Raw genomic sequence first — 18116 nt, forward strand, 5'->3', positions numbered from 1 at the left:
GGACGAGGATGTGGACGAGGATATGGATGTGGATGTGAATGTGGATGTGGATGAGGAGTGCAAAAAGGATTCACAGTCGCCGGGACATGGCAAATGATAAATGACAAAGGACATACGCACTCGCCATTATTTCTTTCCCCTTCCTTCAAGTTTTTGTCCGTTTCGAAGAAGGGCAGCTGCTGTTCCTGTTCTTGTTCTTGTTGCTGTCGCTCAAGTTGGTTAAGTAATATGTGGGATGCACAGTTGGATCCGCTGGTCTTTCGATTTGAAGGTGTTCCATTAATCACCGAAGTGGGCTTTAATCAAAAGTGTATATGTAAATGGATTAGTGAAATGAATTTGCAATCGCTTTAATGTGTTTTCACTACTCACTTCGCAATTGTTAAATTTTCATTTGGTTCCACTGACTTTTCATTACACTTGACGCACTTAATTGTATCAATTCTCTAATACATTCCTTCATTATTGTGTTTATTATGGATTTCATTATTTTGTTCATTATGCATTTCATTATTTTGTTCATTATGCATTTCATTATTTCGTTTATTATGCATTTTTCAAGTGAATTTTTACTTTGCTGTCCAAATAGCTTGAGAATAGCTTAAAGTAGTTACATGGAAATGATCAACCAAACAATTTGTTAAATCCTTGAGTTATTATTGCCACAATGTTTTTCATGTCCGGTTGAATTCCTCAATTTACAGGCCTCGAACAGCTCATTGGACAGAACAATCAGAGAATCTGTCAAAATTATGTGTATTTGCATATGTTCACCGGATGGATGATGGAAAATGTGTTCTCAAGTTTCCACTCGAGCGACCCATTTTAATTAGCCAAATCAACACGACGGGAGTGAAAGTAGAAACATTGACATTGAGATGGAAATCTCCCATTTGACGCAAGTGGACACTTGGACATCGTGCGATGGCTTTAAGGATGCCACTTAAAGTTCGGTGTTATGGGCACCAAAGTAACATATATGCTGCATTATATCTCTCTCCATATATACATACATATATATACATATATATCCATATATAGATATTCGAATGGCCGGCATCCGGCGTGTTCAATTTGCGGCTACATGAAAAAGGCAATGGCACTGGCATTGGCTACCAGTTTCGATGACCCTTGTATCCTTCCTGTCCTCCTGTCCCCCTGTTCTCTTGTTCTCCCCACCCCCACTCCTTCACTGCTTCCGTTTCCGGTTCCGGTTCCCCTTAATTTGATTTTTGGCCATTTTGGCCAGAGGGAAACGTGGCCGGCGATGAAATTAGCATCGCCCCGCCCCGCCCAGCCACGCCCACTATGCATATTATCCAGGATGGGTTTTTCGGCGACCGGACCGTGAGCAATTCAATTAAATCGCTCGTCGTTTTAAAAACCAAATAAAAATCCAAATAAAAATCAAAATTAAATTCATTCCAGCAGTTTTCGAATATGGGGCATAGCATAGACCTGGTCGCCGTCTGCAGTTCGGTTTTCGGCCATTCAATTGGCATTTCAATTTGATTTGCCGAGAGCGGACTTTTTAATGTGCAAATCGTTTGAATTGTTTGAATCAATTAAATTGCTGGCCACGCATCGGCGACCTATTTTGATTTATTTTTGGCTCTTTTCGCCTTCTCGTATTCCCTAGCTCGCAGAAGTCGACGGTGCTTTTGATAAAAACTAATTGCTTTAATAGCTTAACAAATTGAAGCGAATAAAAGCGAGATGAATCTGAACGTGGAGCTGCATAAATCCCGCAAATTCACTAGCAAAGACTTTTTACTTTACACAGCTTGTTACATACATACGTATGTATGTATGGTTGTCGTTCCATTTTTTTTTTTGGTTGTTACAAATTAAATTCAATTATGCTCGCTGGGCTGGGCACTGACCCATAAATCCAGCAGAAATTGTTGCTGCCATTCGTCCGTCCATCAATCAATCAATCACCCAGTCAAACAATCAGCGCAACGTGCCAAAATTCAATCTGTCGCACTTATTTCACCAGTTTAAGCCAAATGCATTTATTTCAGCATTGTGTCAGAAGTTGATTTGTTGGCAAGAAAACAAAACGACAATTGGGCTTTGCTTAATTAGTTAATGGCTTCAAATGGGGAAAAGAAAAAATCAATGTGGAATATTGGTTTAGTTGTTGCATGCAACTATAATCTTTAAATTTAATTCGGAAATATTTCAAATATATTTTATTTGATTGTTAAAAATTTAGCTTACTGCAGTTGCATTAAATATTTATTTTGAATTTATTAAACAACAATATTCAAATTCGCTTGGTCGCAGTTTCCATTTTATTCTCTTTTCCATTCGATTTCTTTGTAACGGGTGTTTTTTTTAGAGGTATAGAACTTTAAATTGCAATAAAACAACGATGGATTATTCGATTGACATGAATTTTATTGACATGAAAGATAATCTTGTGGCATTACATTTTAAATATGATTTCTGGCATATGACCGCCACGGCTGGCTCGGATGTAGTCCAATCTGGACGTCCAATTTGCAATGACTTTTTCCAACATATTTGGCCGTATATCGGCAATAACACGGCGAATGTTGTCTTCCAAATGGTTTAGCGTTTGTGGCTTATCCGCATAGACCAATGACTTTACATAGCCCCACAAAAAGTAGTCTAGCGGTGTTAAATCACAAGATCTTGGAGGCCAATTCACAGGTCCAAAACGTGAAATTAGGCGGTCACCAAACGTGTCTTTCAATAAATCGATTGTGGCACGAGCTGTGTGACACGTTGCGCCGTCTTGTTGGAACCACAGCTCCTGGACATTATGGTCGTTCAATTCAGGAATGAAAAAGTTAGTAATCATGGCTCTATACCGATCACCATTGACTGTAACGTTCTGGCCATCATCGTTTTTGAAGAAGTACGGACCAATGATTCCACCAGCCCATACAGCGCACCAAACAGTCAGTTTTTCTGGATGTAACGGTGTTTCGACATACACTTGAGGATTAGCTTCACTCCAAATGCGGCAGTTTTGTTTGTTGACGTAGCCATTCAACCAGAAGTGCGCTTCATCGCTAAACAAAATTCGCTTATGAAAATCGGGAACAACAGAACCATTATTTTCGAAATAAAATTGCACTATTTGCAAGCGTTGTTCAGGCGTGAGTCTATTCATGACGAATTGCCAAACCAAACTGAGAATAAATCACTTGACAGCTGTTAAATCGGTCGCCATCTTGAACAGTAATGCCAACTTAAAGTTCTATACCTCTAAAAAAAACACCCGTTATATGGGTAACCAACATTCGATTTAGATATTTTTCAATCGCACTGGATTTCTGCTTGCCCTGCAACCTATTTGTCCATTGTGCACTTGTTTGATTAATGATCTGTGTCCTGGCTCAAATTGCACTGACCCCCCTGACTTTTCCTCTCCATTCCCGCGTTTCCCGCTTTTCCGCCACCCCCTTTCATAATGGCATCGGGTGTTACGGGGAATCGGGGGATAAATGACTCTAGTTTGAGCCCAGCCGGTGCAAATGTCAATTTCATTTTGGGCCGCCCTGCGGCCAGAATAAATTGTATCCAGTACGTCGATGGCACTGATTGCAGGTTTGATTTGGGGCGTGGGGAACGTGGAATGTGGAATGTGGCAAAGGAACAGGAACGGAAATGGGAATGGGAACGGGAACGGGGAAACCAAAGCAAATTGCATAATGCCAACCGAAATGTGAAATTATGGCGATAGCACCGCCCAAAATCCAACCAAACCCAATCCCCCATTTTAGGGAACCGAACGACTACCTGATACCTCTTTTGTGTGTGTGTGAGTTAATTTGATTTTAATTATGAACGAGGACGGGACCAGCAGCCCCCAGCAACACCCTCCGCTTGCGGTTAATCAACTGTCCATGGCATAAATATTTTGATTGCCGCAAATGCGCCAATGGCCGCAAAGGCAAAAACCAACCAACCAACCGACCAAGCGACGAACTCCTTATGCCCTTGACAGGCCCGAAAATGAGACGCCATCGCCGGCGTTGCCGCAGAAATGACAATTAAAAATAATTTGAAATGCAGACGAAAGCTGGGAGTTGGTGGCCCCCAGCCAGAAGCCAGAAGCTAGAAGCCAGAAGCCATAGGCTAGAAAGCCCGGGGCCATAGACATACCCATAGACATAGACGCTGTTGTAGATGTAGATGTAGATGGAGCCTCAAGAGCAGCAGCAGCAGCGCATTTCATTAAAATTTCAAGTCGACTCAACTTTCGAGCACACACAGGAGGACAGCACTTGACAACAAGAGCACCCAGCACCACTGGCAGCTGCCCTCCATCCGCACCACTCCATCACCATCTGCTCCTCCTCCTCCATCTCCATCACCATCTCCATCTCCACATCCACTTCCACATCCTTCAGAATCCCTCTCGCTCAACGGAAGCGCCGTTTAAAATTAGTAAAAAAGTTAAAGCCCGAACGGAACGAGCAGACAACATGAGCTGCCCCGCAATTAAGTGGAAACGAAGCCGAGGGAGAAGCTAGGACCTTTGCTAGTGACTACCAGATACCCTGGATACCCTATCTCTGCCGTAGAAAATTGTCCAGTTAACTTGTTGTTTAATGAACTTAAAGTGAATATTTCGTTTTAAGTCTAGCTATAGAACTGTTATCTTAAGGCATAAGTTTTGCTTACCATTCTAATCTTTATCCATAGTCCGCGATACCCATTCGAAAACTATGCGGGAATTTGCAGGGTAGCATTCCATGCTCATGCCGTTTGTATGTTCAAACATACATACACATGCATCCATAGGTGATTGTAGCTGTTTGCCTCAGCTGAAATTCAAAACGTCCGGCCCAAGTGCTGGCTGCAATTCGGGCTGCCACGCCCCCTTTGAAGAACCCCTCCTGGACGCCCAGTTCACCGCTCCATCCGCTCCATCCGCTCCATTGCTCCGTGCGCTCCCATTCAGCAGCAGCACTCGTCCTTTGCCCACATTGCAGTCGAATACTCGTAGCTTGGCATCCTTACGCCCTCGACTGACGGGGCTTTATGGGTCTTTAACCGAACCAAATCGCCTGAGTGGCTCTGCTCCGTTCGATTTTATGGCAGCCCGCAAATCGATGGAGTCGATGGAGTCGTTGGCAACTGGAAACTGGTAACTGGTAACTGGAAACGGGAAAATTAAAAATTCCAAAATGCCAAAATGCCAATGGCCCCCCGTCCGCCCAAGGAAAATGCATTCGCTTGACTTTGCTTTCTGTGTGTATTTCTCGTTTGGTTTTTCGACTCGCCATTGTTCTTAATGTTGAATTTAATTTGAATTTATTTCGGGTGAGTTTGTTGTTGTTAGCAGGGCCTGAAACTCGCCTAGTTGCCAGCTATCGTTAATCGGTAATCGCTTATCGCTTATCGTTTATCGCTTGCCTTTGAGCGTTCCATTGCCATTCGTTTCGTTTCGTTCTGTTTCGTTCTGTTTCGCTTCGTTCCATTTGGCTTGCTACTTGCTTAAACGTACACGCACACACACACATATCAGTTTAAGTTCGATTTTAATAATAACTTAAGGTTAAATAACAATCACATTTACTTATTTCTTTTGTTTTTTTTCCGTTCGACCTGCCAAAAAAAATGTCTGCACGCTTTTCCTAACTTTTATATTTGATTTACGATTAGTGTTTCGTGTGTGTTTTTGTTTTTTTTTTGGGCTATTCATTTTGTAATATTCATAATATTTTCTCATTGGCATCCCCGCTCGACCATTAGCAATCGGGCTTAATTGTCAATAAAACAATGGGAACAAACGTAAACAACAAAAGTGGTTAAATCGTTAGCCAGGGATTATGTTCCACCTATAAACGACCCCATCTCTATATATGTATGTATGCATATCCGGGGCATAGATAATTCCTACTACTTACACTAAAACGCGCCACTTGCAGTGCACGGATTTTTGGATTTTTGGATTTTGGGCTTTACTTTATTATTCCGTTCGGCTTAACTGCTAAGAATTTCATTTCATTTCAAAGAGTCAAGTTTTCTTCTATATGCTATATATAGTATGTGTGTATACCATTTTAGGGGGGAGCAATAATATCGGAAATGTTCACGATCTGCATTCATCTAGTTTGCCATCTCATCTCATCTCATTTCATTTCATCTCTCTCATCTTATTTCTATCGTTAGCCATTTAGTTCTCATTTGCTTGGAGTTGAAGTCCTCGATTCGCCCAATTTCCGCATATACACACACACGAAAAAAATATACATACACATATGTTGTATCGACTAGGACTATGACTAGATTATCGTTTAAAAGGTTACATATACTGTATATTGTAATCATTATGCTGTAATCACCGTATTGGCATTGTATAAATTGTTCGTTTCTCTTTGTAAATTATGTTGGCTTGCTACAAAAGTTCGGCACATTTGATTTTGTCAAGTGAATTGTGTAATTTGCGAAATCTGAATATCGAAATATCAACGATATTTGGGTGTGTCCATGTCCGGAATATTTAACTATCCACCTGCTTGTTTGCTTTCACGGAATTCTGTATTAAACAATTGGCAAAAATTGAAAAACTGCAGGGCTTTCTAATATATTACCCTGAATATGAACATGCAGCTCAAATGACTTCGTTTTCATCGGAAATCCGTTTTCCATATAATCGCGCTAGAAAACAATTAATGTTTTTGAAACCAACTCGGACTTCCCCTCGGATTTCTGCTAATTAAAACTCTTTACACCTACACTTTAATGGGAATCCGGACACAGGACACACATTGATGTTATCATTGATGGCCATCCATCCCATCGAATCCAAATAAATTCACTACAATTATGCTCTTTATGCGGTTGCTGCTGGCTTGACATTCACCATTTTACCATTTAACATTTTTGGCATTGTTGTGGGTGTGTAAATAATTAGCCTAATTAATTATGCATCGTTACATATCGGTAGTTACTCTCCTATTCGCTCTGTTCTGTTTGCCCATGTATCGCATTTCTTTCATCATATACTCATGTACTCATATGTAGTTCGTATGCAGATTTCATCGTATTTTCGTATTTATATTTGTATTTACTTTTCCATTTGTATACTATTTTTTCTTGTTATTTTTGGAGTTTTTTGTGTTTTTTGTTAGCTTTATTGTAGATTTATAGACATTGAAATACTCGTTAGCCGCACCGACCCCCCGAAATGGCGAGGAAAGTGGGTCGAATGGGTCGAATGGGTGGTTGTGGGTGGATGGTAGGTGGGTGGGGGGGGGAGAGGCCGCCAGCCGCAAATAGACAAACAATTAATTATGATTTATATTTATATTTTATATTAATCGCATTTAATTGTTATTACTCGTTATCGTTATATTCGAAAATCAACAAACAGTAAGTGGAAAAAGTTTCTCTCTACTTAGTGTATATTCAAATTGAAGTTTTTTGCTTGAGAACGTTTTTGCCACATTTCATGTTTGCCCCCATTTGGGGCTTCAGTACTCCTAGTAATCCCTACAAGCTATCGTTCTCCTCTCGTGGTATAGTTAATATCTGATCTCTTCGAGATCTAATTTTTGTAAAAAAAAATCTATCTCTCACCTGGCCTTTCTTAACTGCCATTCACATCGACCACGGCCAGGGCATGGATGCCATTGGTGAGTCCATTGCTGGCGTACTGCGTCGATGTCTGCGATGGCGGTGGCGTGGCGGGCGGCGAGGCGGGTGGTGTCAGGGTGGAGGGCTCCTCGGCCGCACCACCAACTCCACCGCCACCGACGGTGGTCACCACCGTGACCTTGCCAATCCCAATCCCAATCCCATTCCCATTGCTGACACTGATGGCAGCGGGCCTCGCGCTCACTGGCGGAGTGCTGGGGACATCTTGGAGTGGCGGTGGCGGTGGTGGCAGGCTGTCCAACTGGTTGGACTCCATGAGGGCGTAGTCGCCCAGCTCCTTGATCTCCTCCGTGGATGGTGGCGCCGGCAGGCTCATCAGACTGTCGTAGTTGCTCTCGGCCTCCGGTTCGTTTTGGATTTCCACTGCCTCTGCCTCTGGCTCTGGTTTGGGGGATTCATCTGGTAACTCTGCTTCCATTTCAGTGGGATCTGCTTTTGACTCGGCTGGGAATTCGGCTTGGTTGTCTGGCTTCTCCTCCTGCTCCTCCTGCTCCTCCTGCTCCTCCACCTTCTCCTCAATCGGCACCTGATCTTCCTTTGGTGGAGAGACTTCAACAGTTGGTGGCGGCATGTCCTCTTTTGGTGGTGGTGGCACCTCTGGCTCATTGCATGAAACCACTTCCTGCTCTTTGGGTTGAGCCTCTGTCACCTTTTCCGGAACAACGGGCTCCTCTTGTTTTTCATCTGCCTCCTCTTTGGGCGAGGGGTTACCCTCACATTCAGGTAGATCATCTCGCTCCCTCTGGGGAGGATTGGCCACCACCTCCTCCTCTTTCACCGCCTCTGCTGGCCTAGCAACTTCTTTGTCTGACTTTTTAGATCCTTGGCTTGAATCGATTTCGGTTGGTTCAGCACTGGTGGATAACTGTGACTTCTGCTCCAGATCCTGGCCTGCATTTTGATTTGGACTTATCAATATGGGCTTTGCTGTGGGTGAACTGGTGGCATAGCCCGGCTGTTCGATGACATAGAGCTCCTGGTTGCCGTACGAGTACCGCTTGTTGGAGTCGCTGGATGAAGTCGAGCTGAGGTCCGATTGCGAGAGTCCAGTGCGTGCCAAATTGGAGTGAGTCTCCTCTGCCGGCTGGCCGAGATCCTCGGGCACATGCTCCTCGGCCTCCTCGATGAGATGCAGTGGCGCCGGATTGCCAGTGGCGAAATCCTGGGGCGGTGCATGGATCTGCACCTGTTCGTGACTGGGCGGCAACGACTTCTCTAGCAAATGTCCGCCGTTGGGCGCCAGTTTGTTGTCGAAGGGCAGCTCGGTGGCGTCCAAGGTGACGCCGGAATGATCGCCTGTCAGCTGCTTGGAGTCGATGCCACGGGCCACCTCCACCACGAACACACCGTCCTTGTCTGTATGCATTTTCGTCTCCCGGGCATTGCGGGAAATGTCCTGCGAAGAGGGAGATACATACATTTTCATTGAAATCGATGGGCAGGTAACCCAAATACACGGATTATTAGCTAGAAGGTGCAGGTTTCTCACACAGAACAACCACGCACGCACACAACAGCGGCTACAACATCAAGGATACGAGATTGACAAAGGAGTAGGGGTGGGGAAGAGTGGAGAAAGTGGTCGCAGGACGAAGGACGAGGAGACAAGAGGGCAAGGGGGCAAGCGGAGCTGGGTGAGGTGACAGAGCGGACAAATCGGTTGGCTGCCATGCGGAAAGTGTCGAAAATTGCATTTGCATACGCTTGTGGCACACATACGCCCCAAGGATACACCACCAACATACCCACACTTGCTCACACCTCACACACACACCTCACACACACACACACACTAGCACGGGCGCTCTTAAGTTGACAAATAGACGACACCGGGCCGCTGTTCGGACTTAAATCTGGCCCCGGTTCGTTGTCTCCTGGCCCGCCGGAGCCCATTGATGTGCCAGGACAGCAAGGACAACGAGGACAACCAGGACCACCAGGACCACCCAAGGACATTGAAGAAGTGGGAAAGTGCTTCCCCAAAGTGTCAGAGGGCGAATGTGCGGTAAATAAAGTACTCACTTAAACACAAAAGGTTCAGCAACGGAGACAGCAAAGTGCCCACCAACTCAAGAAACTAACGAAGCTCGAAATGTACAAAACAATGCAGCTTTGCAGGGGATAAATAAAATGATCTAAATAAGAAAATAAGGTATAAATAATACCCGAATTGAAGCAATCATAAACCAAATATATCTGTGCCGTTTCAAGTAAGTAAACGTTGCAGGTAGAAAGTATATTGATCTTAGAAAAACACTTTTCAACACACACATAACAAAAAAGAATTGGTTGGATGCAATCGAATCAAAGGCAGGCCAAGGCAGAGATTGACTAGGATAGGCAGGCACCGGGAACAGTACAGCAAACTAACTACGACAATAACCAGGCACAGGCACATCCTGTTCCGAGTGGAGGAGGAGGAGAGTTCACACAGAGACAGAGGCAACAGAGCGACAGAGCGAGAGAGCAACAGAAACAGAAGGAGACAGAGGACACATCTAGAATCCAGGGCCGAGGTATCGGCGGTAGTGGCGGTCAAGTGGACGACGGCCTGATCGGATAACTAACGAACTTACGTGCCGCTCCTCGGTGACAACAATCAGATGATTATCTTTGAGCGTCATCTTGGTGACGGAGCCACAGGGAGGACAGCCGCCAATGCCACCACTTGAGCCGCCAATGGAGGAGGCATCATTACCATTACCATTACCAGCGCCAATCGCCTGCGGAACCACCTGGACCAACTCATCCAACTCACCCAGCTCACCCACCTTGCCCACTCCGCCTGCTTCGAATCGAAACTCGAGGCACTCCAGACCAGGCGTCAGTAAATGGCCTTGACTGACGCCGCTCGGGGGCATCGTAGTGGGCGGTGGGTGGTGCGGTGGGTGGTGCGGTGGGTGGTGCAGTGGGTGGTGCGGTGGCACTGGGCGTGGACGTGGTTGCAGAATGGTGGCAGCGTTGGCCGAACCAGATGATGAGAATGACGACGATGTCGACTGCAAGAGGCGCATACAGAAAGAGATGGAGAGAGTGGGAGAGAGAGAGAGAGCAGGCACTGTACTTAACTGGAATGCAATTCCGTCTCTTTCACACACTCTGTCACTGCCGCACACCATCACAAAACCGAGAAAATTTCATTACCAGCCGGGGGAATTTATTTCTATACCCAGTCAACTTGAGCTCCATTAAAACATTAGAACATTAAAACGCCAACCCAACCTGCCACTGCAGCCACTACACAATAGTCGTGACTTTAGCTTTAGTTGCGTAAATGGAATTAAATATTTTTAATAGTATTCTACGTTATTTATTGAATAGGTACTAGCAATTGATATTTGTTGGAAAACCGTTCAACTTGCAGCCTATTTTTCTTTACCTTTTTTCTGTACTTAAATTGGTAACAATATCATCTTTAATTTGGGACTTTCAGCTCTCAATTTCAGCCACAACGCAATAAAATAAAATTTCCCGCGGAAATTTTCGCCTTTGTTTAATTTTCTCGAGAGCCCGAGAGCGCAGCTTCAGCAGACGAGTGCATTCGAAAAAGGGTTGGAGGGAAAACTGGGTTGAAGACCTGCGTTTGAATTTCAATTTCCATCTGGCGCAGGGGGCGGGGATTTCTGCGTGGGCGTGGAATGTGTTTGTGGGGGGGGGGGGGGTTGTGGAGGTTGTTTGGCTTACTCAGCTATGCGCTATGAACTCACCTCGTGCTTGGAGTCCTGGCCCTGCTCGCTGTCATCGCCTTGGGCGCCACCCGTGCCCGCTCCTGAGTTCTTGCTCAGCACATACCTGTGAACAAAAAAAAAAACAGGAAGAGAAGAGAAGAGAAAACGCGATGTGGTTACTGATGGCATGTCTTTGGGGCCAAAAACGCGGAGCCAAAGCTGTTAAGCAGTCGACGGCAGAGTTTCAAAATCCAATGCATTTCTAATGATGCCGCGACTGAAATTAACATTTTGTTGCCTACTTTGCGGCTGCCTGCAATCACCTAGGCGATAGGATATGCTTTGACTTAATCGGGGGAAATAGGGGGGAATGCTTCAGGGGGGAATGCTAAGCACCACGAAAAATCTGATTACATTGGCAATTTGAAAATTCCAAATTAACTGCGCTACACTCGCCAGCTAAGTCGTAAGTAGTTGAGGCGGCAGTGTGTCTCTGAGGAAAGTGTAATATGGGAAGTTTTAAGCTCTGGCATAATCTGCGAATGCTTGACGCCCAAAAATTCCTGCAAAGGCGCCATAGATATTAGCAGTTGGCTGGGAAAGTTCCGTGAGTGAGTGAGTGAGTGAGTGAATATCCTGGCGATGCCCCAAGAGTATCCCATTGTTATAAGGTCCTTTCTAGCTTTCGTAATGCTATTGGCACTCAACAAATTTCAAGTTGTGAAGCCGCTGAACGCCGAAACGAGCCACACGCACAACTAATTTCTCGTCTCGAGAGTTTATTGTGCAATTTCCTTCCAGACACCCGATGTACCCACAGTGTCCTGCCCGCCAGTTGGGAATAAGGCAAATAAATTGTGTGTTTCCTTTTTATTTTGACGCTGGCTTTTCACGGCACTTCTTTGCCTTTTATTTTCGTTATTTTCGTTTTTTTTTTTTGTTGGTGGCGCTTGGAAACGAGGGTGAGCAACGTTTGTGGTTTGCCATTTGCCGCTTTATGCGTTTTTCCTGCGGCAGCCGAAAAGCAGGAAAATTCGGGCCAAAGCAGGCATCACCTTCCCCAGCAGCAGCTGCCTTGTTAGCTTCTGGCATCTACATCATCTGAGTATGAGAATGAGTATGAGTATGAGGATGTGCTGTGTGCGCCAGCATGTGTGTGTGTGTGTGTGCGTGCGGCGACTTCCGTTTCCGGCCTCGCCGATTCTCGATTCCGCCGTGTTGATTTGTTGCGCCTTCAGCTTTTCTCCGGGCTCCCCATCAAACTGCCACTCCCAGTTGCCCGTTTCCCGATTTCATGTTGTTTGGCAGTGTGGCGAGTGTGTGTGTGTACACTGAGAGAAATACTACGAAATGTAGAATTTTACTTAGATTTGATTTTAATTTTGAGAGCATACTGAGCTAGAAACACCAACTAAGTTTCGCCTTCTAATTTGCTGCCAATTTTGGTTATTTGTTTTATAATATAACAATAAGCACTAGTAGGAAATGTATTTTACTATATTTTGCTGTGGAAATAAATACATATACGAAATTCCGCATCTCGAGAAGCAGCACCTTCACCAACAGCTTTTAGCCCAATTCGTGGCGTGGCCAAGATTTATGTACGGGCCAGACTGCGGGCGATAAAGGATGTGTGTCCCTGCCATTGCCCCCAAATTTGGCAACCTAGCAATCCACCGAAAGCACCTCCCACCACCCACTTCCCACCGCCAGCAGCAGCACCACTCCGTCAGAGATTTGTCAATGTTTTGTTGCTACTTCTGCTGGCTGTCTGTCTGTCTGTCGCTGGCAATGGCGAATGAGAAATAAAACGCCACGAATGAAGCTGATAAATGCGATTTGCCACGCCTTGCCTGCAGCGAAACGCTGGAAGGGAGGCGGTGGGTGGAAGGCGGAAGGGAGAGAAGGTGGAAGGGAGTAGGTGGTGGATGCCAAAGGGGTCAGGTGGTTGGTTGCCCCGGCAAATTGCTTTAGATTGAGTGCATTCCTCTGCCATGCGTGGGTCGCCGCTCTAAAGTAGGCAACACATCTCGCCCAGGGAATCCTTGAAACGAAGGTTTTGCGCTTGCTATCGGATTGGGATTGGGATTGGGATTGGGGTTGGCCACCCACATCTGCTGTCTTTCTATTTGAAGGTGGCTTTAGTCCCAGCTCATCCGCCATCCACCATCCGCCATCCGCCATCCCGCATCCTTGTGATCCCTTTGGCTCCCCATTCGCTGTCACTGCTCGCTCGCAATTTCTTGCAATTATTTTTGATTTGTGTGGGACATCGCCGTCTAAGCTGATTAAGCGCCACACGAGGCGTAACCAATTAGCTCAGCCAAATGGCTAAGGATTCCAGGATGCCCGGATAAAAGAACATGCTGTCTGCTCCGGGTACAGTTGGCCCCACGACTGACAGTTCATTTTGTGTGGCAGGAGGTTGTGCTTGGATGCGTCTTAAACTTAAGAGGATAGCTATCGATAGCTATCAGGGTTTGCTTTAATATTCCTATATCTACTGCTTTAAATAATTATATTTAGGGCAAATAGATAATAGTATATGTATATATTTGACTTACTTTATAGCGCAGTACATGGATACCAAGAGAGCTGAGGGCAGGATGACAATGATGAGACCCATGGAAACAGCAAACAGATTGAAGTATCCTACCAAACAGAAGAAAAAAACAAATATTTATATCTTTTACCTTAAGATTATATACCCTAATATAGAGGTATATATTCCTTAACTCACCATCGTATTCAGCCAGTGGATCGTCCGAGAGAGCAGTGGCATTTCCAGAACGGCTACTTCCACTTGCGAGCAAGGGAGCCATTGCCGATGCAGATCCCGATCCCGATCCTGAGCCAGATCCCGATCCCGATCCAGATCCGCTGTCATATCGCTGGAGCAGCGTGGCATTGACCATCTCCGCCACTGGGAGCTGTTCGCGGTGCAAGTGGCTGGCGGACTGGCGGTGGGGCTGGTGGCTCAGCCCGCTGGCCACGCCCACCTGCTGCTGGCGGTGCGCAGGGCTCTCGAAGGGATAGGAGCCCTCAACGCCATCAAAGCCGCCGCCTGCGCCATCGTCGATTAGATCGCCACCGTACTGGATGGAGCTCTCGATCACATCCGGTTCGCTGTCAATGCTGTTGCTCTGGATGTCGTTCTCGTAGATGCCAATGCCGTTCTGGCCCATTCCCAGCTCGCCCGGCATGTAGTCGATCTCCTTGAGCTCGATCTGCGGTGGCAATTCCCCGATGACGGGCACACCAATGGCCAAATCCGGCAGCACTGCCGGCTGGATGATGATATCCTGCTGCTGCTGCTGCTGCTGTTGCCCCGGTGGCAAGGTGGTGCTCCAACTCTGCGGCTGTTGCTCCACCTCGATGACCGACTCACCCACATAGGTGACGTCCAGCGGTGGTGCGCCATCGCCACTGCTCGACGAGGAGCTGCGGAAGATCTTCAGTCCATCCGCATTGTGGTGCAGTGGTGACAGGATGATGTCCTCATCTGCCTGCTGCGCCTGTTGCGATTGCAACTCTTGCTGCCGCTGCCGCTGCTGCTCCTGCTGCTCCTGCTGCTGCTGCTGTAAGTCCATCACATAGCTGGCGGGGAAGAACTGGTTCTCCAGCTGGAACTTGCGCTGCTGCTCATCCACCGGCACCACCGTCGGCAGCGATTCACCCACCTTGACTTCCGTGTTGGATATGTAGAAGATGGTGTCCGAATCGCGATCGATGCTCGGCTTTTGCGGTGGTGGTGGCGGCGGCGGAGGCGGCGGGCGTGGCACTGCACCACCACCACCACCACCGCCGTCCTTCAGATCGGCCATGAAGAGCTCGTCGGCATCCTGAACGGATTGCGGGGGGCGAGCGGGCGGCGGGGGTGCAGCCGCCGCATCCGAGTTGCGGAAGGTGAAGATCGGATTGATGTGCTCGCCACTCGCCGAGGCGGAGGAGCCGCCCGATTCCGAGCTGCTGTTGTCCGCACCACTGTCGATGATCTCGACCACCAGGATCTCATCGCGCGACTTGCCCGGCTTGTCGGCCACCAGCGAGGGCTGCCGATAGGAGAACTCCAGGTCCTCGCTTTCGCTGCCAAATGCCTCGGACACATTGATGTGGATTTCGATGGCCGCCGGCTCTGGCTTGCCCACCGCTGCACCGCCAAAACCAACGACACCACCCACACCACCAACACCACCCGAGGCCGGTTGAGTGGACACATCCGCCCGATCGATGACGTACTGGGTGAACCGCTCCTGCGGCAGCGGCATCTCGTGCGACGGCTTGGTGGTGCCAAGCTCCACCGGGCTCTGCGGTGGTGCATAGAAGCCCTCGCTGTCGCGGAAATTCGTTGAAGCCACTATGGAATCCACCGTGGAATCGTACACCTCGATCTGAATGTCCGAGATCTTGGACTCGGTGCGCGGTGGTGGTGCAGCCACCTCGACCTTACTTGTGGGCAGTCGAGTGGTGGTGGTGGTTTGAAAATCGGGCACCTGGAAAACGGTGGTGGACAGCACCGAGGCCGCTCCTGGCGGTGGTGGTGCGTGGGTGGTGCTGGGCTCGGGTATCTGCTCCAGCAGCGCCGTGGGCGCCAGAATCTCCACCAAGCGGCCATTCCGCAACTGGCTCTCAATCGAGGCCACGTGCTGGTGGCTCGCTGGCTGTGGTTTCTTCAGCGGATGCACCACCCCGATGGTTCGCTCGCCCATAAATATCGGTCCCAGGTAGCCATGGTGCGGCGGCGCCAACGTGGATGGGTTCGGTGGTGTCCTGGTGGTAAAGTCATTAGGTAGTGTGGGTGGTGCCGTGGAAAATATCGCTTCCAGGAAGGCAAGGTTCGAGGGTCGCAGCGGCGGGAACGTGAACGGAAGCGGTGGTGCTCTGGTGGTGCTGCTGCTTAGCATTGTGGTGGTGGTGGTGGTGGTGCTGCTGCTGGTTGTGGGAATCCTTTCCACTTCCGTTTCAATGGTGGTGGTGGCCACCGTGGTGGTGGGAAAGTGCTGCTCCAGCAGCTGCTTCTTTTTGGTCAGCTTGCGGCCATCGTGGCCACTGTCCAACGGTGGTGCCGCAGTGTGCTCCAAGTCCAATAGCCGCACCACTTGCAAATCCTCCTTAATACTTTCTTTGCTTGGTGGTGCTGCTGATTCTACGGTTGTTGTGGTACTTCTCTCTGTCGTAGTTCTTCTGAGTGTTTCATTGCTTGCAGTTGGTTTCTCAGTGGTGCTGAGGATCTCAGTGGTGCTAATTTCAGTGGTGCTACTTCCTGTGGTGCTCCTTTCAGTGCTGCTACTTTCAGTGGTGCTACCTCCAGTGGTGCTACCTCCAGTGGTACTACTTCCTGTGGTGCTACTTCCTGTGGTGCTCCTTTCAGTGGTGCTACTTTCAGTGGTGCTACTTTCAGTGGTGCTACTTCCAGTTGTGCTACTTCCAGTGGTGCTACTTTCAGTGGTGCTTCTGATTGCAGATGCTTCTGTCTCAGCGCTAGGCCCCTCTACTTTATCTGTGGCTCTTGCCATCTCGGTGGTGGTGGTAGTGCTGGTGGCGGTGGTGCTGCTGGGATTGGGTGTTGCCTGTAGCACCACTGTAGCCACTTTCGCATGTTTCCCACCTCTGGTGGTGCTCGCCTCCATCAGCGTGGGCGTATTGCCCTGCACTCCGAATTCCAAATGGTGGTAATTGTGGTGCGGCTGCTTCTGCGCCACCACCACCACCGCTGCCGCTGCCGCTGCACCACCCACTGTGGGCGCCGCCCAAGCGGCACCGCAGAATGCTGTGGTGGCCAGCAGAAGCGTCAACCAGAGGCTGCCACGCCCCCGAACGCCCAGTGAGGGCGACATGTTGCTGCCGGGCATGTTGCAGCTGGCTATGTGGCTGCTGTTGCCGCTGTTGCTGCCGCTGTTGCTGCTGCTACTGGTGGTGCCTCCTTATTGACTACGCTTCTGGGAAATGGAGATTTTACTTCTGTGTTCGCTGCACGTGTTTTGTTATGTAAATTCAGTTTGAATTCTGCTTGACTGGAGAAAAATCGTTTCGCTGTTGCTGCTGTTGCTGCTGCTGCTGTTGCTGCTGCTGCTGTTGCTGTTGCAATGTTGCTGCGGTTGCCTTTGGCACTTAATTTCCCCCTTTGCTCGGCTTGCTGTTGGCACTTGGCATTGTGTTGTGGCTCTTGAAACTGCAACTCGGCAACGTCGTCATCATCGTCATCATCGCAATCGTCGTCGGCATCATCAGCATCGTCATCATCGTCATCAGCGGCGTTGCCGTGAAATGTTGCTACTGCAGTTGCTGCAGTTTTCATTCATGTTGCTGCCGCGCTATTGTTATCGCCGCTGCACTCGTGGATGCGGCCATTTTCTGCGGCTGCAGCGCCGCTTCAACCGCTGCTCACCGTTGCCGGCGTGGCGTCCTTGCCACGTCTTTGTTGTTGGCTTAATAATATATGTATATGTGCACTGCTCAAAAAACTGTGACAGTGAGTGGGAGAGGCGACCCTTTTTTCACTTTATTCCTTCGCTTTGCTATAATCCGTTCTTGAATACCAGTTGTGGAATACCAGCTTCAATATCTGCTTGTTGCAGCCTCCTTCGATTTCTATTTGGTTTATTTCGCCGTCGCTGCAATGGCATCCTGAATGGAAATGAAATTTGAAATAACGAAATCGGCAGAAGCAACAATTTAACTCATTGTTGTTGCCGCTGCATCGCATCGCATTGCATTGCTCAATGGCAAATCCAATGAAACTAATGAAGCAACAGCAATACGGCACAAAAAAAGAGGAAAGAAAAACGTGAAAAGTGTTTGCCA

The 18116-nt window shown here is 47.8% G+C and overlaps 1 protein-coding gene across 1 annotated transcript; it reads right to left on the bottom strand.

The window, feature by feature from the left end:
- Nucleotides 1–5630: 5630 nt before the first annotated feature.
- LOC122623319 lies at nt 5631–17210 on the bottom strand. Its single transcript, XM_043802403.1, has 4 exons — nt 14053–17210; nt 13877–13964; nt 11352–11436; nt 5631–9040 (listed from the first exon to the last, which is right to left on the bottom strand). The coding sequence occupies exons 1-4, from the start codon at nt 17162–17164 to the stop codon at nt 7577–7579; spliced, it is 4749 nt and encodes a 1582-aa protein (XP_043658338.1). The 5' UTR covers nt 17165–17210; the 3' UTR covers nt 5631–7576.
- Between the last annotated feature and the right edge of the window lie 906 nt (nt 17211–18116).

The sequence above is a fragment of the Drosophila teissieri genome, chromosome X, assembly GCF_016746235.2.
Source record: "Drosophila teissieri strain GT53w chromosome X, Prin_Dtei_1.1, whole genome shotgun sequence".
In the NCBI taxonomy this organism is placed as follows: Eukaryota; Metazoa; Arthropoda; class Insecta; order Diptera; family Drosophilidae; genus Drosophila; species Drosophila teissieri.

What these genes read in the sequence shown, in the direction of transcription:
- LOC122623319 (XM_043802403.1), bottom strand. Translation starts at nt 17,164, where the DNA reads ATGCCCGGCAGCAACATGTCGCCCTCACTGGGCGTTCGGGGGCGTGGC. An exon ending in TCCATGTACTGCGCTATAAA is followed by an intron (nt 11,437 to 13,876) that starts GTAAGTCAAATA and finishes TTTTGTTCACAG; the next exon opens with GTATGTGCTGAGCAAGAACT. An exon ending in GCCAGGACTCCAAGCACGAG is followed by an intron (nt 9,041 to 11,351) that starts GTGAGTTCATAG and finishes CCCTCTTCGCAG; the next exon opens with GACATTTCCCGCAATGCCCG.